Source organism: Heterodontus francisci, chromosome 16 (assembly GCF_036365525.1).
Source record: "Heterodontus francisci isolate sHetFra1 chromosome 16, sHetFra1.hap1, whole genome shotgun sequence".
Lineage (NCBI taxonomy): Eukaryota > Metazoa > Chordata > Chondrichthyes > Heterodontiformes > Heterodontidae > Heterodontus > Heterodontus francisci.
Window position 1 is genome coordinate 64,868,094 of NC_090386.1, and position 23,263 is coordinate 64,891,356.

The 23,263-nt window shown below is 43.0% G+C and overlaps 1 protein-coding gene and 1 long non-coding RNA gene across 5 annotated transcripts in view; one reads left to right on the forward strand and one right to left on the reverse strand.

Moving 5' to 3' along the window:
* znf512b (zinc finger protein 512B) overlaps positions 1-23,263 on the forward strand; it is a 166,954-nt gene that overhangs the window by 122,621 nt on the left and 21,070 nt on the right. For all 4 annotated transcript variants that reach the window (XM_068048282.1, XM_068048284.1, XM_068048285.1 and 1 more), the window contains 6 exons: positions 2,136-2,207; positions 2,842-2,970; positions 7,405-7,529; positions 21,813-21,905; positions 22,150-22,248; positions 22,636-22,803. In XM_068048282.1, the coding sequence (XP_067904383.1) occupies positions 2,136-2,207; positions 2,842-2,970; positions 7,405-7,529; positions 21,813-21,905; positions 22,150-22,248; positions 22,636-22,803 (686 nt within the window). The remainder of the gene's footprint in view (positions 1-2,135; positions 2,208-2,841; positions 2,971-7,404; positions 7,530-21,812; positions 21,906-22,149; positions 22,249-22,635; positions 22,804-23,263) is intronic.
* Positions 1,939-23,263, reverse strand: part of LOC137378155 (uncharacterized) — a 28,271-nt gene continuing 6,946 nt past the window's right edge. The window contains exon 3 of the long non-coding RNA XR_010976568.1: positions 1,939-2,622. This is a non-coding gene — a long non-coding RNA (uncharacterized lncRNA). The remainder of the gene's footprint in view (positions 2,623-23,263) is intronic.

Here is a 23,263-nt window from a genome sequence, read left to right on the forward strand (position 1 = left end):
AACCACTGCGCCACTGTGCCGCCCAAGCTTGTTGCTTGCACTCTTCAGATACTCTGCTTGGGTGCCTTCCTGGTGGGCTTTGACAAAAATGAGTCAGGAGGGCAGGGAATGCCCCTCTCCCACTTTATTTAATGGCCAGTCTTTGCCTGTGCCTGCAAATGCACTCCATTCTTCCCTTGAGGGAAGTCCTGGAATTCCTGGGTCAATATAAAGGGGCAAAGTCCTGGCATAATGGGCCTCCACTGCAATATTCATTGCTTTATACCTGGAACATCAGCATTCCTGAGGTACAAACTGTAGGAAAATTGGCCTCCACATGTTTTATGTGAAATGCACTTTGAAAACAATGTTTTAATCTGTGAGCCTGAATATTATGCAGAATCAAATAATCATGCCAAACAGTAGACAGTAACAAAATTCATGGTATTCTGTGAACAAACCTAAACATGGCATATTTCAGAAAATGCAGCTAGCGGCCAGAATTAATATCTCAGGGTGTTTACATTTTCTATTTTCTTTCAGAAAAAGGAATATGTAAATATTGTGAGAAAATTGTACAGTGGCATTACAAAATATAGTTAACAATATCCTCTCAGTTTGACTGGTATCCCCTGTAAGCAAAGTTTATGTCCCTTGTGATCATGAGTTTACCTTTGCTGCCCAATATTTAGTCCTATGACAGGACCGTAACAATGAAAACACCTTGCTATTTGAACTGGCCACTGAAATCTCACAAGTGCTTCTACATTTGTTCCTCCAGTCTCCCAAATGGTGGACTGATTAAGATTTTAGTAAGATGAGGCTCACTGTAAATCAATAAACTGATTTGTTTTACAATTGTTAAGTGAGAAAGCATTGTAAGACTTATAGAAAACCTCACTGTGCTTTAACTTAATCCAGTAGGACTCCTTGTTATAAAGAAAATAATAAATGTGCCACAATGTTCTTGCTAATGGGCTCAATATCACTTTTCTAGTCCATAGTTCTGCTCAACCTGATTGACTTTGTCTTAAACAATGATCTCCCTCTGTGTCCCTTATCAGATCTTACACAACTGCCTTTGACCATATTTTCCCGAAACCTTTTTGTTCCCCATGTTGACAGAAAGCCAGCAGCTTAACCTTGGATCCTTTCCCCACATTCTCTGCTGCCAATTAAATTGTTGACTATTCCCCCCGCCCAATTGGGAATCTCGAGAAATGATATCCTGCTATTCTCGAATCAATAGGACCATGCTTGCAAAATGAAACTGCATGTTTCACAGAAAATGTAAACAATTTCAATTGTCTGAAGCTGGAACATTGGCTGGAATTTTACAGCCCCCCCCCCCCACAATGAGTGGGCTGGTGGCAGGTGGGGGCCATTCCCCATTAAAATTTTAAGCGGGGCCGACGGCGGCGAGAAATGGCCTGCCCACCCCAGGCCAATCAATGCCCTAAAGTGGCCAATTACCGGCGGATTGTCCCCGGCGATGCCCCAGAAACTTTCTGTTATTCCGGGACCGTCCTTCCTCTATCTTCCGATGGCTGGACATAGACCCAGCAGTAGCCACTGCTCCCGTGGCACTGCTGGATTAAGAGCTGCCAGCCCGCTGATTGGCCAGCATCTCCGTTAGGCGGGACCTCCTGCCTCAAGGAGGTGGAAGTCCCGCCCAAAGCCAGTTAAAGGCCTGGGAAGCGAAAAATCCCAATGTAGCTCCCCAGGCCCGGTGGAGGCGGGCTCGCTGCCGACTTTTCAGCCGGTAGGCGGGGCCACCTGCCCAAATTTCTGTCAAATTCTGGCCGTTATGTGTGAAGTACTATTCCACAAAACCAATTCCAAAGTTAAATGACTACAGTTACCATTGGTGATGTTAATGAACAGATGCTTAAGACATTCATTTGACTTTCCTTTGTCTTTAATTTGAACACGGTTTATTTTAAATAACTTAGCACATCTGGTAAAATAGAGAAAGGAATATCATACTGACAATTTAATGTTTTGTCTGCTAATATTGCAAATTTTAATTTCTAAAGTTAAAACATTTAGACTGTTAATTCCCAAACCATGCTAGAATACTTCTTAGGCCAAATAGAGGTTACAACTAAAAATTAAGCAATTCAGACTGATATTTTGCAATAATTTGTTTGAGCTAGGAAGGAAACAGAAGACACCTAAGAAGTTTACAGGCGAGCAGCCATCAATATCAGGAACCTTTGGATTAAAAGGTAAACCAACACAACAATCAGTTAAGTGAAAACTAGTTTAGATAATCTAGTTGAACAGTATTAAGTTTGAGAAGCGTCATGAAGCACATGCAGTAATAACATGTTGGACATTTTTATCATCCACCAGAACAAAAAATAACAGTCTTGGTTTTCTGGTGTGACTGTACAATAGTGCACTATTCCCCATTTTATGTATTTTGGGCAACCAGTTTCTTGAAGGTGTTTTTTTTTTAAATCATCATTATTTTAAAAATTTCCATCATCAAGTTAGAATTCCTTTGTGCTTCCTTGATTTCTGTGTTGCTCTGTGACTTTTCAGATGCATATGGCAAGCAGAGTTTAGTACAGCTTTTTTTCCCCTCCACAGGTTGGTAGGTAGACAGTCAACCTTGAACTGAAGTTTATAAGTGAAGTGCTATGGAATGAACAATTTGAGTGTTATATCATTACATGACTCAGCAAGATGCATTGCAAAACGTTTAATGCAATATGTCTGTTGAAAAATACATCTGGTTAAAGAGAATAAAAAAATAGCAAAGGGACTAATTAATTATTATTGTGTTGGATGAAGGACAGTGATTTTTCTGTGGTGGTTTCATTATACACTCTGAATTAATTACTTTGTTAATTAAAGGCCTGTCAAAACCAGATGACAAGGGAAGGGGTAGAGGCAAGAAGAAAAATAACAGCACATGCACCGAAGAATTGCAAAGGAAACCTTTGGGAGTTCACATAAAAAAAGAAACTGTCACATATTTACCAGGTAAAAACATTTCAAAGTTTCATCTATAATCCATTCCAAGAATATTGAATCACATTGAGAAACTAAAGTATTAAAATTATTTTTGCCATTTTGCAGTACCCACCCATTGTATCCAGTGAGGAATAGTTTTATTTAATATTCTAATGCCCTCAATACAATCCCAATCAATTAGGCATGATGAGTTCCTGTAAAACCAACAGAGCAATTATAGCTATTTGCATATTCTTTGATTGCAGTGAAACTACTTGTAGTCATCAGAGCATGATGAAAATTTATAGTTTAAAATAAACCATAGCTCACTAACAGATAAAATAACTGAGTAAAAAAGATTATAGTTACACCACTACTCCTCCATGTTGAACACCACGTGGAAGAAGCACTGAGGGTAGTAAGTGCACAGAATCTTGAGTCAGGGGCTTCAATGCCCATCACCAAGTGTGGCTCAGTAGCACCACTACTGATCGAGCTGGCCGAGTCCTGAAGGACATAGCTGCCAGACTAGGCCTGTGGCAGATGGTGAGAGAACCAAGTGGGAACAACCTGCTTGACCACGCCCTCACCAATCTACCTGTTTCAGATGCATCGGTCCGTCAGTATTGGTAGGAAGGACCACCGCACAGTCCTTGTGAGGCAAAGTCCTGTCTTCACACTGAAGATACCCTCCATCGTATTGTGTTGCACTACCACCATGCTAAATGTGATAGATTCAGAACAGACCTGGCAGCTCAAAACTGGGAATCCATGAGGTGCTGTGAGCCAACATCAGCAGCAGAATGGTATTCAACCAGAATCTGTAATCTCATAGCCTGGCATATCCCTCACTCTACCAAAACCGTCAAGCCAAGGGATCAACCCTGGTTTAATGAGGAGTGCAGGAGAGCATGCCAGATTCAGCACCAGACATACCCAAAAATGAGATGCCAACCTGGTGAAGCTACAATATGCAATAGACAGAACTAAGCAATCCCACAAGCGCTGAAGTCCTATCCAGTTGTAAATGATGATGGTCCACAAACATTCCCATCCTCAATGATGCAGGAGCCCAGCATGTCAGTGCAAAAGACAAGGCTGAAGAATTTGCAACCATCTTCATCCAGAAGTGTTGAGTGCATGATCCACCTTGGCCTCCTCCTGAGGTCCTTAGTATCACAGATGCCAGTCTTCAGTCAATTCACTTCACTCCATGTGATATCAAGAAACAGTTGAAGGCACTAGATACAGCAAAGGCAATGGGCTCTGACAACATCTTGGCAGTAGTATTGAAGATGAGCTCCAGAACTAGCCACGTCCCTAGCCAAGCTGTTTCAGTAAAGCTACAACATTGGCATCTTCCCAGCAATGTGGAAAATTGCCTAGGTATGTCCCGTCCAAAAAAAGTAGGACAAATCCAATCCGGCCAATTACTGCCCCATCAGTCTACTCTCAATCATAAGCAAAGTGATGGAAGCTGTCATTGACAGTGCTATCAAGCAGCACTTAACTCAATAATAACCTGCTCACCAATGGACAGTTTGGGTTGGCACTCAACTGTAGACCTCATTACAGCCTTGGTCCAAACTTGGACAAAAATGCTGAATTCCAGAGGTGAGGTGAGAGTGGCTGCCCTTGACATTCAGGATAAACTTGCCCGAGTGTGGCATCAAGGAGACTAGCAAAATTGAAGTCAATGGGAATCGGGGGGAAAACCCTCCACTGGTTAGAATCATAACTAGCACAAAGGAAGATGGTCATGGTTGTTAGAGGCCAATCAACTCAGCCCCAGGATATTGCTGCAAGAGTTCCTCAGGATAGTGTCCGAGTCCCAACCATCTTCAACTGCTTCATCAGTGACCTTCGCTCTATCATAAGGTCGGAAGTGGGGATATTTGATGATGATTGCACAATGTTCAGTACCATTCAAGACTCCTCAGATACTGAAGCAACCCTTGCCTGAAGGAGCAAGACCTAGACAACATTCAGGTTTGGGCTGATATGTGGCAAGTAACATTCGTGGCCCTGAAGTGCCAGGCAATGACCATCTCTGACAAGACCGAATCTAACCATCTCCCTTCGGCGTTCAATGGCATTACCATTGTTGAATCCCCCACCATCAACATCTGGGGGTTACCATTGACCAGAAACTTAACTTGACCATCCATATAAATACTGTGGCTGCAAGAGCAGATTAGAGATTGGGAACTCTGCGGCGAGTAACCCACCTCCTGACTCCCCAAAGTCTGTCCACCATCTACAAGGCACAAGTCAGGAGTGTGTTGGAATACTGTCCACTTGCCTGGATGAGTGCAGCTCCAACAACACTCAAGAAGCTCGACAGCATTCAGGACAAAGCAGCCTGCTTGATTGGGACCCCATCCACCAACTTAAACTTTCACTCCCTCCACCACCAACGCACAGTAGCAGCAGTGTGTACCATCAACAAGATGCACTGCAGCAATGCACCAAAGCTTCTTTGACGGCATCTTCCAAACCTATGACCTCTACCACTTCAAAGGTCTAGGACAGCAGATGCATGGGAACACCACCACCTGCAAGTTCCCCTCCAAGCCACACACCATCCTGACTTGGAATTATATTGCAGTTTCTTCACTGTCACTGGGACAAAATCCTGGAACTCCCTTTCTAACAGCACTGTTAGATGGTCTGCAGAAGTTCAAGAAGGCAGCTCACCACCACCATCTCAAGAGCATTTAGGGATGGGCAATAAATGTTGGCCTTGCCCGCGATGCTCATATCCCATGAAGGAATATTTTGAAAAGTCAGCATGAGTCAAAGGCGAGCCTCCAGGTTCTCTCTGAAGGGCCTGCTGGAAGGTTCAGGGTAAGCAAAAGGTTCTCTTCCCAGCTAGTGGCAGGAAGCAAAAAGAAAATTTAAAATAACAACTTTTCTGGGGCTCATCCAGCCCCGAAGCTACTCGCCACCTTGTTGGCTTGGCTTTGAGGCCACGATGGCTACCTTGCATAGGCCTCAGTTTAAAATTGCGGTCAAGTCCTGATGGTGTAATTGGAGTACGACCTGCATATCTGAAGAAAGACCCCATTCCTTTTGATGGGTCTCCCATTTGCCTGGTCAAAAGAGCAGGTTAAAATTGCAGCCCATGGGAAGTCAGCCATTTAAAATGCCTGCATGGATTCTACTGAGCAGGCAGAGTTAAAATCATCCCTCGAGAATCAAATATACTAACAGTTATTACAAAAGGGCTGCTTGGATTTAATGGATTTAACAGCCTGTAAATAGATTGTATTTTCAGGCTGTTAAGTTGCATTTGCACGAGACTTAAGCCACTGTTTCCCAATGCTCTGATCTTGAGCAACTAGCGGCAGTGACATTGTAACTTTGCTAAATCTGGCTCCTCGGAAGAACTTTGTTTTTATTGGCAACTTGCAGTACTAACACCCATAAAGGCCTGTAAAGTAGGCAGCTTTAAACAGTTGCAACAGAGACTGTAGAGCAGTTGTGGTAAAAGCTGTAGTGGAAATTTTATGCTGGCAGTGGGGGTCGCGACATCGGCGGAAACTGTCTACGGCAGGCCTGCTGAATTTACTGCCAATCAGGCATTTAACTGGACAGCAGCAGGCCTTCTGTAGGATTTAGGACATAGGAAGTCCCGGCCTTGCAGAACTGCCAGCCAATCAGAGGCCAGCAGCTGTAGTGCCACCGCAGAGGCAGTAGCTGCTGCTGCAGCGACCAGACTTTGAGGAGCCGCACTAGAATCAGGCTTAGCGTAGGTCAGGGTGGGAGGGGTCTCGCGGGGTGGGATTGTGGGGGAGGGGGTGTGGGTGGTTGGCAGCAAGTCCAGGGGGTGGGGGGGGGTGGGTCCTTTGAACTATGGACCCTCGCCTTCCACCCCCGCACTGCAGCCAGGAAGCAGCCTGCACAGTTTTTGATACCGTGCTTCCCCTGCGACGACAGGACTGCCCGCAGCTGTGGCGGGAAGAGGACCTTAATTAGGGATTAAATACCCAGTTAAGGGCCTCGATTGACAGCGGGGCGGAAAGGCTTTTCTTAGGCTTTCCCGCCCCAGACTAAATTTTGGTGGAGGCGCGAAGGTGGCGAGGTCGCTACCCCCCCCCCCCCCCCCCCACCCCTCGCCCCCTGGCCACTGTTCCACCCAATTTTATGCTCTCCTCGCCTCCAAACCCACCGCAAGGGAGAGCATAAAATTCCACCCTATGTGTCTTATGCTAGCATGGAATTGAAAATTTCTATTTTCTTTAGCACAAGGTTTCCTTTGTTGGAATACTGAATCATTAGTTGAATTTATTCTAACAATACAGGCATTTTTGGCTGCTTCCTCAGCCAGGAGGACCAGCAGGATTCCAAACAAGGTTATGTTATATGAATAGTATGACATTAAATGTGTGATGAACAGATAATCTTTTGGAAGTAGATCTTTCACTGTTGCTTTTAATGTCATATTCATATTATTGGTAACAGGAAGCCAGGAAGAGAAGTGGCATCAGGAGATTGCGGAGAAAGGAGAGGTTGTCTGTCCAAACTGTATAACTGTGCACAGAAAGACTGTAGCAGGTTTGAAGAAACACCTGGAAATCTGCAAAGAGGTATGTAAGATTTAATTCTACTGATGTTAGAAAATACTCGGGACCTGAAATTCTGCTATTTTTATGGGGGTAGATGATGGCAGAAATTGAGTAGTTCTATCATTTGAGGTATAGGTTAGATACACCAGAGTTACACCACTTCTAAGATACATGCTACATTCCAGTGGAACTTAGTTTCGGCAGAAGATGTTCCCCCATATTGCATGTCTACAAATAACAGGATAATGAAGGCAAAATCTGCAGGCTCAGAAATTCACCAATTTATGCAGGAGTTTCACCTGACTAGAATTAAGCCTGTGGAAGAGGGGTAAGCTACCAGCATGACTTATTAAACCAGTAAGTGGTTGAGCTCACAGGTTTTCACTATTGATAAGCTTTGTCTGGAACATCAGCTTTGATTGGAACAAATACAAAACATCTTTTCTCAACAGTGCAACGAAGAAGTGAACCTGCAAGCTGTATTTCTGCAATTTCAACAGGAAAATCTTTTGCTTTCCATCCTTCTGTCATAAGGTCAGAAGTGGGGATGTTCGCTGATGATTGCACAATGTTCAGCACCATTCGCGACTCCTCAGATACTGAAGCACTCCGTGTAGAAATGCAGCAAGACCTGGACAATATCCAGGCTTGGGCTGATAAGTGGCAAGTAACATTCGTGCCACACATTCGTGCCAGGCAATGACCATCTCCCGTTGACATTCACTGCCATTACCATCACTGAATCCCTCCACAGCACAGTAGCAGCAGTGTGTACCATCTACAAGATGCACTGCAGCAATGCACCAAGGCTCCTTAGTCAGCACCTTCCAAACCCATGACCTCTACCAGCTAGAAGGACAAGGGCAGCAGATGCATGGGAACACCACCACCTGCAAGTTCCCCTTCAAGTCACACACCATCCTGACTTGGAACTATATCGCCGTTCCTTCAATGTCGCTGGGTCAAAATCCTGGAACTCCCTTCCTAACAGCACTGGGGTGTACCTACCCCACATGGACTGTAGCGGTTCAAGAAGGCAGCTCACCACCACCTTCTCAAGGGCAATTAGGGATGGGCAATAAATGCTGGCCTAGCCAGCGACGCCCACATCCCATGAATGAATTTTTTAAAAAGGACCTTACCATGGGGTTCATTATGGGCATTCACTTACACATCTTTATGATGAAGCCAGAACAAGAGAAGGAAGAAGTGAGAGAGACAAAGAATAAAGCTGCAAGGGAAGGGAGCTGCTCTTCCAACAGAGTCAACAGATCATGCTGCTGCCTTGAAGTGACTTTCTTAAGGAGGCAAATGTTCTTTGAGGAGGCATAGAAGAAACTGTTTGTCTCATTGCAAACATCCTGTCAAACACAAAAAGCAAAGAACAGGCATGCCTCAGATCATTGGACTTCATACTACAAAGTGGCTTTATTCTGTTCATATATAGTTACAAGAAGTGCTTCTTAAATGACTATCCCAGTGCTTCTTTGTGCCATCTTTAAACCTATCATGGTGCTGCAGTAGGGTCTTACCTGAAGGCTCAGAATATCTGTTATGTTTGCCTATGCTTATGTTATCATGAACCTCTTGGGATTGAGGTGGCCCTTTTCTTGGCTTTTGAGTCCCAGGAGGACTCTTCAAACAGACTGCAATGCCACTGAAAGTGTATGGGCAGTTTGGTCCTGCATTCTGACACCTATGTAAGCAGGCATCTAAGGGACTGATCTAAATTAAAAAGTTATGTGAACTGTCATCAAGAGAGAGGATAGCATCATAAAGGCATATTTTAGCCATGCCATTTGCGTTAGATCTTGGATCTCAGTGCCCACTGGCTATTGGGAGGTCAGAATTGATGGCATCAGTTACATCCCTTACGGACTTTGACAGATAGGGCCCCAAATTTCAGGAAAGCCAGTTTCTATCATACTCTCCAAATGATCCTCCAGGGCCGAATAGCGACTGGTAAAAGCATTCACTGAGGATGCACTAACTGGTCTGGAGGCCTCTCTATCAGTGGATTAAAAGGTTCATGGTGCTACAATTCATTCCAGTAAGATTGCATTGTATTGCTTCTTCAATACTGGGGGTATGACCTGTGCCATCCATCTCAGGTCCTATGAAATGGTCCTTTGTGTCTTATGTGGGTGTGATGCTCATTCAGCATCCTTTTTAGAGCAGGATCCTAGAGATGTGAATCTTCAAGCTTAGAAACCATGTCTGCCTTGCGCAGAGCCTCAGATACCCACTTTCTGATCCCACTTTCACCTCTGACATTACATATAAAGATCATAGAATCATTGAAAGTTTAAGGCTTAGAAAGAGGCCACTTGGCCCATTGCGTGTCTGTGCCGGCTGAAAAACAGTCCACCCATTCTAATCCCATCTTCCAGCCTTTGGTGCGTAGCCCTGCAGATTACGGCACTTGAGGTGCATATGCAGACTCCTTTTGAATGAATTGAGGGTTTCTGCCTCAACTACCCTTTCTGGCAGTGAGTTCCAGACCCTCACCACCCTCTGGGTGAAAAGGTTTTTAACTCATCTCCCCTCTACTTTTTCTACCAATCACTTTAAATCTATGCCCCCCTAGTCACTGACTTCTCTGCTAAGGTGAATAGGCCCTTCACCTCCACTCTATCTCGGCCCCTTAGCATTTTGTACATTTCAATCAGATCTCCCCTCAGCCTTCTCTGTTCCAAGGAGAACAACCCCACCCTATCCAATCTTTCTTCATAGCTGCATTTTTTCAGTCTTGACAACATCCTCGTAAATCTCCTCTGTACCCGCTCTGAGTGCAACTACTTCCTTTCTGTAATGAGGTGACCAGAACTGCACACAGTACTCAAGTTGTGGCCTAACCAATGAGTTATACAGTTCCAGCATAACCTCCCTGCTCTTGTATTCTATACCTCGGCTAATAAAGGAAAAGATTCCATATGCCTTCTTAACCACCTTATTGACCTGTCCTGCTACCTTCAGGGATCTGTGGACATTTCCTCCAAGGTCCCTCACTTCCTCTACACTTCACAGTATTTTCCCATTAATTATGTATTCCCTTGTCTTGTTTGGCCTCCCCAAATGCATCATCTCACACTTCTCCAGGTTGAATTCCATTTGTCACTTCTCCAGGTTGAATTCCATTTGTCACTATTCTGCCCATCTTCCTGCAGCCTACAGCTATCCTCCTCGCTATCTACCACACGGCCAATGTTTGTGTCATCTGCAAACTTTTTGATCATGCTCCCTACATTTACGTCCAAATCATTAATATATACCACAAAAAGCAGTGGACCCAGTACTGAACCCTGCGGAACGCCACTGAAAATAACCCTGCAGTCGCAAAAACACCTATCAACAATTACCCTTTGTTTCCTGCCACGGAGCCAATTTTGTATCCACCTTGCTGCATTTCCCTGGCTCCCATGGGATTTTATTTTTTTAACCAGTCTGCCATGTGGGACCTTGTCAAAAGCTTTGCTAAAATCCACGTAGACCACATCAACTGCACTATCCTCATCTATCTTCCTTGTTACTTCTTCAAAAAATTCGATCAAGTTGGTCAAACAAGATCTTCCCTTAACAAATCCATGCTGACTATCCTTGATTAACCTGTGCCTTTCTAAGTTACAGTTTATCCTGTCTTTTAGAATAGATTCCAATAATTTGCCCACTACTGAGGTTAGACTGACTGGCCTGTAATTATTCGGTCTATCCCTCGCTCCCTTTTTAAGCAGAGGTACAAATGTGAGCAGTTCTTCAATCCTCTGGCACTACAACTGTATCCAGTGAGGACTGGAAAATGATGGCCAGACCTTCTGTTATTTCCTTTCTTGCTTCTTTTAACAGCCTAGAGTACATTTCATCTGGCCCTGGTGATTTATCAACTTTCAAGGATGCTAATTCCATTAATGCATCCTCTCTCCCTATGTTTATCACATCCAATATTTCACACACATCCTCCTTAACTATTATATCTGCATCGTCCCCCTCTTTTGTGAAGACAGACACAAAGTATTCATTAAGAACCATACCAACATCTTCCACCCCTACACATAGGTTACCTTTTTGGTCTTTTATGGGCCCTACTTGCTCCTTAGTTATCCTCTTACTCTTAATGTATTGATAAAACATCTTTGGGTTCACCTTGATTTTGCTTGCCAGTATTTTTTCATGCCCTCTCTTTGCTTTCCTAATTTCCTTTTTGATTTCACCCCCTCCACTTTCTATACTCCTCTCGGCTTTCTGTAGTATTGAGTTCTCGGTGTCGGACATATGCGTTCCTTTTCTGCCTTATCTTACCCTGTAAGCTCCTTGATATACATGGGGCTCTAGATTTGGCTGTCTCACCCTTTTTCTTTGATAGGATCTGAAAAAATATTGCAAGTAACAGTTATGGCCACAGATTTTGAGGACATCTGGCTCTGGCTCCAGCTCCTTATGGTTTGCTGCTTGTTTCTTTGAACTGGCTGCCATCCTTAATGTTCAGGTTATTTGCTTCCTCTACTCCTGCCATTTCCCCTTTCAGCAGAAGCTGGCTTTATATCCTACTGCTGCACTAGGTTCCTGTCTCTCCTCTAGGTGTTTTCCATGCTCCTCAATACACCTTATTTTTAAAATAAGTTCAATAATCTTATGGCAGGTAGAAGTTCCACCTTGCCTCACCTGGTCGGAAAGAGAGGCCTCAGGAGATAGGGGGAACAGAATATCAGGAAGCTAACAAATATTTAAAGGAGTAGAGTTATCTCGGGAGGAATTATTCCCTGTTTTTTTTTATGAATTAATCAGATAGGTTGATATTCTAATTTACTGGGCTCCTTCATGGCATCCTGCAATTATTTATTTAACTTTTCTATTGACCCCTGTCAATCACAGAAAATTGCTATCTATGCACCAGCTCCACACATTTTTATTGCTAAATGTGGCTTCTTTATTCAAAAAAAGGTGGGTCTACGATTCTACCACTAGGATAAGAAAAAGAATTCCGAAATGTAAACACAGTGAGCCAGCACACATGACAGTCTCTCGTGGGGCAAAGGAACAAGCAGCCTAGAGTGGGCCTGAGCAAGGGGATCTAAGAATGGACTTGCATTTATATAGTGCTTTATCACATCTCAGGACATCTTACAATACTTCACAAGCAATGAATTGCTTTTAAGGTGCAGTCACTGTGATATATAGGCAAATATGGCAATCAGTTGTGTACACCAATGTCTCACATACTGCAAGTTTCGTGATATTGCTTAAGGAATCATTGTTGGCCAGGACTCTGAGAGAACCACCTACTCTTCGACTAGTTTTAAGAGATCTTTTACCCCATTATCCTGAACAGTCAGATAGGGATTCAGTTTAGCATTTCATCTGAAGGATGGCATTTCTGACATGCAGCACTCCCTCAGTACTGCATTGAAGTGCCAGCTGAGATTTCGTGCTGAGGTTCTGAATTGAGGCTTGAACTTAGTCTTTAACTTAGAGGTGAGAGTGCTACTAACTGAGCTGATACTTGAAGCACCTCTGCTGAGAATGATCAATTAGTTACTTGCAGTACAATCTCTGTACTGATCAATTGTGAGCTGTTTTTGAGCCATTATGTAATATAATTTTTTATATTTTAAAGAGAGATCAAAGGTTTATAGATAAGTTTAATCTAATTCCTTATTTAATTTGATTATTTAACAGGACATTTTGAATATTATTTTTCAACAGAATTTATGGGATTAGATTTGCTTGCAGTTACTAAATTTAAGCACCTAGGAGATTTGTTTCAAGAAAAAAAAATTCCACTCATCTAAGCCATTTTTCAAAACCATTTCTTAACATTGTTCATCCATTGTGTATTTTTCTCAGATAACTTTGTTCTTGAAAAATATTTCCTCCTTCTACCCCGAAAGCTTTCACTTCTCACTGGGATGTAGTGCCACATCAAAAGTTATTGCGGAAAATAAAAGGTCATGATGTAGGGGATGACATATTGGTATGGATAGAAGAGTGGCGAGCTAACAGGAAACAGAGAGTGGGCATAAATGGGTCATTTTCTGGTTGGCAAGATATAACAAGTGGTGTGCCGCAGAGATCAGAACTGGGGCCTCAACTTTTTACCATTTATATAAATGACTTGGATGAAGGGACCGAAGGTATGGTTGCTAAATTTGCTGATGAGTCAAAGATAGGTAGGAAAGTAAAAGTAAATTGTGAAGAGGACATAAGGAGGCTACAAAGGTTAAGTGAGTGGGCAAAGATCTGGCAAATGGCGTATAATGTGGGAAAATGTGAAATTGTCCATTTTGGCAGGAAGAATAAAAAAGAAGCATTATTTAAATGGTGAAAGATTGCAGAGCTCTGAGATGTAGAGGGATCTGTGTCTCATAGTGCATGAATCACAAAAGGTTAGTCTGCAGGTTCTGCAAGTAATTAGGAAAGCTAAAAGTATGGAGGTTATGCTTCAGTTATACAGGACATTGGTGAGACCACATCTGGAGTGCTGTGTACAGTATTGGTCTCCTTATTTAAGGAAGGATGTAAATGTGTTGGCAACAGTTCAAAGAAGGTTTACTAGACTAATACCTGGAATGGGCGGGTTGTCTTATGAGGAAACGTTGGACAGGCTAGGCTTGTATCCGCTGGAGTTTAGAAGAGTAAGAGGCGACCTGATTGAAACATATAAGATCCTGAAGGGTCTTGACAGGGTTGATGTGGAAAGGATGTTTCCCCTTGAGGGAGAATCTAGAACTAGGGGTCACTATTTAAAAATAAGGGGTCGCTCATTTAAGACAGAGATGAGAAGAAATATTTTCTCTCAGAGGGTCGTGAGTCTTTGGAACTCTCTTCCTCAAAAGGCAGAGGAAGCAGAGTCTTTGAATATTTTTAAGGCAGAGGTAGATATATTCTTGATAAGCAAGAGGGTGAAAGGTTATCAGGGATAGGCAGGAATGTGGAGTCGAGATTACAATCAGATCAGCTATGATTTTATTGAATGGGGCAGCAGGCTCGAGGGGCTGAGTGGCCTACTCCTGCTCCTAATTCGTATGTTCGTATAGGTGTCTGTCACGTTCTGGTCCCATATTCAAGTATATATGTAAGCCTTGACAATGAGTGTGTTCTATTCAACACCAGAGGATATCTTTACCTTACTGAAGTGCCATTTCTTTATATCAGTCTGGACATTCAGTGTTGTCTGTTTGACTGTTGAATTGTTCCAGCTGATCGCCTCACCTGATATCCATTTTTACACACATTTACTCATAGCATAGAATGAGGTCTTGGATCTATCGGATCTGCACATGTTCTCTCCACATAAATTTCTCACTCCAATCCCTGTGTCCTGCTTGCTCCCCAAACCCTTTAATATTTATCTTTTTTAATCAACTTTCTGATTTGCAATTAATTAAAGGACTGCACAGAAATTTCCAACTACCCTCTGCATGAAGACATTTATTCCCACCACCAGTCTTTTTGAGATTATCTTCAATTTGTGCTCTCCTGATACAGAATCACAGAATTGTTACAGCACAGAAGGAGGCCATTCGGCCCATCGTGTCTGCACCGGCTCTCCTAATCAGCATTTTACCTATTGCTACTCCCCTGCCTTCTCCCCTTAACTCTGCACATTCTTCCTTTTCATATAACTGTCTAATTCCCTTTTGAATGCTTCAGTTGCACCTGCCTCCACCACACTCTCAGGCAGCGCATTCCAGACCTTAACCACTCATTGCGTGAAAAAGTTTTTCTTCATAATGCTTTTGTTTCTTTCACCAATTACTTTAAATCTGTGCCCTCTCGTTCTTGATCCTTTCATGAATGGGAACAGTTTCTCTCTACCTACTGTGTCCAGACCCCTCATGATTTTGAATACCTCTATCAAATCTCTTCTCAGCCTTCTCTCCTCCAAGGAAAATAGCCTTAACTTTTCCAATCTGTCTTCATAACTGAAGTTCCACATCCTGGAATCATTCCCATGAACCTTTTCTGCACCCTCTCTAAAACCTTCACATCCTTCCTATAGCACGGCTCCAGAACTGGGATGCAATGCTCCAGCTGAGGCCAAACTAGCGTCTTATATAAGTTCAACATAACCTCCTTGCTTTTGAACTCTACTACCCTATTAATAAAGCCCAGGATACTGTATGCTTTATTAACCACTCTCTCGACCTGTCCTGCCACCTTCAATGACTTATGCACATATACACCCAGGTCCCTCTACTCCTGCACCCGCTTTGGAATTGTACACTTTATTTTGTATTGTCTCTCCATGTTCTTCCTACCAAAATGTATCACTTCACCTTTCTCTGCATTGAACTTCATCTGCCACCTGTCTGCCCATTCCACCAACTTGTCTATGTCCTTTTGAAGTTCTACACTATCCTCCTCACAGTTCACAATGCTTCCAAGTTTAGTATCATCTGCAAACTTTGAAATTGTGCCTGTACACCAAGGTCTAGATCATTCATATATATCAGGAAAAGCAAGGGTCCCAACACCGACCCCTGGGGAACTCCACCACAAACCCTCCTCCAGCCCAAAAAACATCCATTAACCACTACCCTTTGTTTCCTGTCACTCAGCCAATTCCTTATCCATGTTGCTACTGTCCTGTTTATTCCATGAGCTATAACTTTGCTCACAAGTCTGTGGTGTAGCACGTATCAAATGCCTTTTGAAAGTCCATGTATACCACATCAACTGCATTTCCCTCATCAACCTTCTCTGTTACCTCTTTAAGAAACTCCAGCAAATTAGTTAAACATTAAAATAAAAGCAAAATACTGCAGATGCTGGAAATCTGAAATAAAAACAAGAAATGCTGGAAATACTCAGCTGGTCTGGCAGCATCTGTGGAGAGAGAAACAGAGTTAACGTTTCAGGTCAGTGACCCTTCTTCAGATATGATTTTTTCTTAAGAAGTCCATGTTGGCTTTCTTTAATTAACCCACATTTGTCCATGTGACTATTAATTTTGTCCCAAATTATTCTTTCTAGAATTTTTCCCACCACCGAAGTTAAACTGACTGGCCTGTAGTTGCTGGGCTTATCCTTACACCCTTTTTTGAACAACGGTGTTACCTTTGCAATTCTCCAGTCCTCTGGCACTACCCCTGAGGACTGGAGACCTGCTAACCACAGGAATCAATCAATCAATCACTATTTACACTGATTTCGTGTGATTCTGCGATCTGAAAATCAACCTCCTCTGTGAACGCTGAGAGGTATAGTGGTCAAAAGCAGGAACGGTAGCTCAGTTACTCAATGGTGTAATCCCACTGAGCCATCAGAGGATCTTATATGGTGTTTTTCATCCAACTTTCACAAATCATTTTTAACGTATAAGAAACAAAAAGTAAATATATATTTTCACATTAACTAGGTGTTTTAGAAGTTAGTTATTTTAAGCAAATTTTATTTAAAATTTTATTTAAATAAAATGTAATCCTTTGTGTTACGACCAGGTGAGAAAGGTGTCTAGGTGTCCCTCTCAGCCTTCACCTGGTCTTCCCGTAACAGGGTTTAATTTTTAAAACACCATGTTTTTTAGCTCCCCCTTGGTGAATCCTTGTTCACCGCTTTCCAATTATAAGGCAAAGAAACCAGCACAAACAGGCTTTCTTAGGTTTGAAGCAGAAACGTTGAAATTTATTAAACTTAAACCTGAACTCTAATTCGTTTAACGCGCCCAGGCTAGCATGCACACGTGATACACACATGCAGATAGAGACAGAAAGAAAACAGAAGAAATAAAGTGGAAAAGTTTGAGGCAATATCTGAGGAGTTTTTTTGTGTTACGGTTCTTCGAACTCACTGTAGAGTCCTTGATTGTAGGTAGATCTTGCTTTTCGTTGGGGCCCAGTATTCTTCTTAAACCTTGTTTGCTGTAGGAGACTTTTCTCTCTTGGGGTTCATGTGTCTTCAATGGATTCAGAGGCTTGTGAGAAAGAGATGGGAGCAGACAGGAGAGAGATCTTCTCAGTTCAGGAGCAAACCGACTTTCTGACCAACCTGTTTGTACAAATTCAAAAAACTCAGGTTGCCCAGCAGGTTAGTCATGTGACTAGGTTTGACCGTGTCCATTTGTATATTCGGCCATCTTAACAGTCAACCTGGAATGCGAGCTCCGCCACCTTCAATGTCTGGTGATCAAAAGTCCATTGTGGGTAGAATGTGTCAGGAAATGACTGCTTTGTCCTTCCAAACACTGTCTGTTAATATGCAAATGTCCTCTCCAGTCATGGCTGATCTGTTTCACAAGTCCCTTCTCCAGTAACAGTTAAAAATCAATATTCATGACAAAATGAATGTGCCTCATTCTTGGCAGGTGTGGGCCTCGCATAACACCTCCACACCCAGTGGAATGAAATGTCATTTGAGAAAAGCACATTTCGCTAAAAGGATCGAGAGAAAAATGTAAGATACAGAAAAAAAACATGCATTTCTCTCATTCATTCCTATTCATTCATAAATCCTAAAACTTATTACAGCCTGTCTTTTCTTGGTGCCAGTGCTGCTTTAATTGCCCCCCATTTTGAGATCCCAATAAACCTTTGGTTCTTTTTTTTTGGGAAGTTTCTCTTCCATTTGCCTATTTCCATGGCTGCCTAGGGTCTTTGTTCCTGCTGAGGTAATTTTTTTTTAAGAGTCAGTAGTGGGCGGGTTTATCCTGAACTCTCTTTCAGTGCTTTGCTGAGTCATGCAAAGGCTTTTGACTTCAGGGGATGGGTGGTTTGCTTTTTTTCTGACTGTGGGGGAGGATTCTTTGCTTATCTCCCCTTTGTCCCAAAGGACACTCCTGCCTGCAGGTATTTGTGCAGACTCAACTGCACTCCCCTGTGGCACTTCAACTAGGTGAGACATCACCCTCCCGGTTTCTCTGCCCCCTGGAGGTCTTTCTTTGTCTCTGCAGGTGCCTGTAAATGCTGCTGGCAACTCTGATGGGGTGTTTCCAGTGTCTGCATTTACGTGGGAGGATGTGGGGTCTACCTTTTCAAATTTTTCAGTATTGGCTGACCGGACAGTAGGGGTTTTCATCTGGGATGCCTCCTGGACTTACTTAACCTGCCCTCTTGGTCACTTTTACCCCTTCTCTGTCTAACCTTTTGCCAGCCGTGTGCCTCCTGTCCCTTTTTGTTCTCGGCGGGGGCCCTTACAGTTCACCAGCCCTCTTAGGAGTGCAGGTTTTACTGTAGGTTAGGGTTTCTCCTCAACCTGGCACATGTGGCAACTCCTGTAGTACTCCACCACATCTTTGTGGAGTTTTGGCCCGTCAAACTGCTGTCTTATGCAGGCTTTGGTCTTTCGTATACCAGTGTGTACAGCTACTGTGGTCTCATGGGCCTTTCTTAATATTTCTCTCTGGTACCTCTGCGGCACCACTAACTGGTGAACTACTGCCCACACCTTGCTCTCAGGTCTGTGAGGAGAACTCCATTTCCTCACCAGTACCTCATTCTTTAAATAGTAGCAATCAGGAACTCCTTCTGCTTCAGTTTCAGACTGGGCAGCCTGTGCTAACTCTTACAATATTGGATCAGCTCACTTAGCCTTAGCTCGGGAAAATCCATTTAATTCATTCCCTGGGTCTCCTAACTTTCCAAAGAAAGTCACGGACAGGCAGATTCATGCTCATCTGCCTGCAGTGCTAATGCAGTCTCCTCTCGGGGAGCTAGTTTGATCATGGCCTACACATTCAGGGAAACTGCAGGGATCCGTCTCCCGCCACTGCACCCATCCCTCTGACCTCCTGCGATCCTTCTTTCACTCATGGGGGGGCTACCACCTTCACCCCCGCCAGATCATTACCTAGGAGCAGGTCAACCCTGTCCACAGGCAAACTAGGGACAATCCCTACAGTCACAGGTCCCAAAACTAGGTTGCACTCCAGGTGCACCCGGTATACAGGTACAGTCATACACTGCCCTCCAATACCATTCACCACCGTTTTGGTGTTCACTGCACTCTCTGGGGGAAAGGTCAAGCCTTTTCCCAGTAAAAGGAATCTAGTGGCCCCTGTGCCCCTGAGAATCACTATGGGCTTGTTTGCCCCACTCGAGGGATATAGGGTTATTCTCCCTTCAGACACAAAACCCTGATAACCCTCAGGAACCTTATTAAATTTTCCTGCACTTGCAGTGGTAGACTTCCTAGGTCTCACTCTTACTGCAGGTTCCTGTCTTCACTGAGCGGGTGTGCCCTGATTAACCCTACAGGTTTTTCCTTTAGTTTCCAGCAGGCAGCTTTTAAATGACCTGCCTTATTACAATGGAAGCACACAGGTCTCTGGGTCTCACTCTTGCTCAAGCACCTTCCCTTTTGGTTAGAGGAGGGCCCCCTGTGTCTCCTGCTTTCCTTCTCTCCCAAGACTGCTTGGGCTCCTGTCACCTTCCCACCTTTTGTCCCTTTTGGATTTGTGGGAGTGACTAGGAAAGGTTCTCCCCTGGGAAACCGACTTATAAATTAAAGAAAACACATCGGCCAGAACGGCTGCTTGCCGGGCTCTCTGAACCCGCTGCTCCTCTACATGGGTCTTTATGGAGAGTGGGAGAGAGTGTTTAAATTCCTTTAACAGAATTACTTCTCTGAGATTCTCACAGCTGAGCACTACTTTAAGAGCCCTCAGCCACTGGTCAAAAGCCAGCTACTTACTTCTTTCAAACTCCAGATAAGTTTGTTTAGCTTGCTTCTTGAGGGTTCTAAACTTTTGGCGATAGACTTCAGGTACCAATTCATATGGCCCGAGGATAGCATTTTTGGTCAGTTCATAATTTGATGAACTCTCATCTGGCAACAAGGAATAAACCTCACGCACTTTTCCAGTTAGCTTGCTTTGTAGTAAAAGAGACCAGGTCTCAGCTGGCCATTTTAGCTGCCTTGCCAGTTTCTCAAAGGGCACAAAACATGCTTCTACATCCTCCTCATTGAAGTTTGTAGTTAGTGGAACTAGTTTTAACAATCTTGTACCCAGCCCTGCATTATGCTCCTCCATATTGGCTTTGCTTTCACTGGGGTTACTCTGTCGCCCCCTAGTTAACTCAAGCCACTTCAACTCTCTGTCTTCGCATTCCTTCCGAAATATTCTTTCTCTCTCCCTGTCCTCAAATTCAAGTTTCCTCTGCTCCAATTGTATCTTTGCTAACAATACCCTGTCGGAGTCTGATTCTAACGCTGTTTCTGCTTCTTCAGGTTCAAGGGCATAATGGTTGGCCACTAGCCTTACGTGTTCAGACTTCCTAGACTTGCCACGTACAGTGATCCCACACTGCTCAGCCATTTTCCTCAACTCCTCCATAGAGGATGCTTTTAACTTATCCCAAGTTACTTCAACCTGGCTTGGAGAGCTACTAGTTTCAGTTGCAGATATGTTAGTATTCAAGCACACACAACCACAAGAAAACCTGTATTGAAATCTTGCTCTTTTTGATTCGGAACGATTTGGTTTCCCACTTCCAATTTCTCTCGTTTGTGGGTAAATAGCCCCCAAATTTCTGTTACGACCAGGTGAGAAAGATGTCTGGGGGTCCCTCTCAGCCAGAAAAGTTGAAATTTATTAAAATTAATCCTAAACTCTAATTCGGGTAACGCCTACGGATACATGACACGCCCACGCTAGCATGCACATGCGATCCACACATGCAAATAGAGACAGAAAGAAAACAGAAGAAATAAAGTTGGAAAGTTTGAGGCAATACCTGAGGAGGTTTTTTGTGTTATGGTTCTTCGAGCTCACTGTAAAGTCTGTGATTGTAGGTAGATCTTGCTTTTCGTTGGGGCCCAGTATTCTTCTTAAACTTTGTTCACTGTACGAGACTTTTCTCTCTTGGGGTTCATGTGTCTTCAGTGGATTCAGAGGCTTGTGAGAAAGAGATGGGAGCAGACAGGAGGGAGCTCTTCTCAGTCTAGAAGCAAACATACTTTCTGCAAATTCAAAAAACTCAGGTTGCCCAGCAAGTTAGTCATGTGACCAGCTGGTTTGACCATGTCCATTTGTGTATTTGGCCATCTTAGCAGTCAACCTGGAATGCGAGCTCTCCCACCATCAACGTCTAGTGATCAAAAGTCCATTGTGGGTTGAATGTGTCAGGGAATGGCTGCTTTGACCTTCCAAACACTGTCTGTTAATATGCAAATGTATTTTCCAGCCACGGTTGATCTGTTTAGCGTGTCCTTTCTTCACTCCTGTAATAGTTAAAAATCAATGTTCCTGACAAAATTAATGTGCCTCAAACCTGACAGGTGGGGACCTAACATGACATTTGAGATAACTTGCTAGGATTATGTGGCAGTATTATCAATTCAGAAAGATTGACTGTTCTTTAATGCTTGCAGCTCCAGGATGCTTTGAAGTGTCGACATTGTGCTAAGCAGTTTAAATCTAAAGCTGGGCTGAAGTATCACACAATGGCAGAGCACAACAATAAGGTGAGTAAACAACCTCAAATTTTCATAACATTAATTAAAGCTCCCTTTTCAGATTGTCAGCATAACAAATGTTGGCTGCCATATGGGATTATTGCCCGCTGGGAATGCATATTAGGAAATCGAGGACATGCGGAATTTCCCAACATGAACTTCCAGTAGACGAGGCTCCTCATTATGCATTGAAAAAAGTTACTCATTTCTGAACTTCTTATGAAACAGCATTTTCTTGTCTCATATCTTACAGCCTGTGATGAATGCAGAGAAGCTGCTGGATGAACAGCAGGAGCGTGAAAGACTTCGGAGAGTACTTAAGCAAATGGGAAAACTGAAGTGTCCTAATGAGGTTAAATACATTCTAAATATTAATATTGGAAGGTTAAAGCTGAAGTTTATTCCCTAAATTTTTTATTTTGGGAAGTTATTCGGGTCAATTTTACAAGTATGCATTCCTGGTACAGAGTCTTGTTTGTTGGAAACACATAGTAGGAAATTATGAAAACTCAACATGATTTCACGACATGTGCAGCCAGTAGTAGAACTTCTGTGCTAGGAGCATAGATTGGTAATATTTACCCTGTAGAGTTATATGCTCTTCCATCATTTGGTAGTTCCTAATTGGAAACAATTATGGAAATATATATAACAGCAATTTGTCATAGTAATTGGAGAAATTGGATATGCTCCTGTTTCTTGATCTGGTGCATAGTGTTTGTAATTATTGCCTTCCTAGGGCTGCACAGCTACATTTGCCAGCCTAATGGGCTACCAGTATCATCTAAAAAGATGTGGGAAAGAGCCTGCGGATATCGAAAAAGCTGTTTTCATTTGTGAACATTGTGGAAAGGAGTATAAATCGAAGGCCGGTCATGACTATCATGTAAAATCAGAACATACAGTGGTAAGATAGCTTGATTTTTAAAATAGTGGTAATTTAAAAACGTTTCATTTCTCTCCTGCTTTTTTACGGACACTGTGCGAACATTTCCTTAAATATATCCTCAGTATACCGAAGTGTTTATCTGGTGTTTTTTGTGAATATTTTTGGTGATGATTAATGTTGTATTAGGAGCTCATCATGTAAGAAACAACTTGCATTTATGTGAAACTCAGGCCGTTCTCAAGTGTTTCACAACCAATTGCATACTTTTGAAGTATTGTAATGTTGGGAATTGTATAAGCCAATTTGCTCACAGTATAATACCACAAAGAGGAATGAAATAAATGACTGGGTAATTTGTTTTAATGATGAGGGTTGAGTAGTGAATATTGGTCAGGGCACTGGGAGAACTTCCCTGATCTTCTTTGAATTGTGCCAACAGATCTTTTATGGACAGGGCCACAGCTTAACAACTCATCTG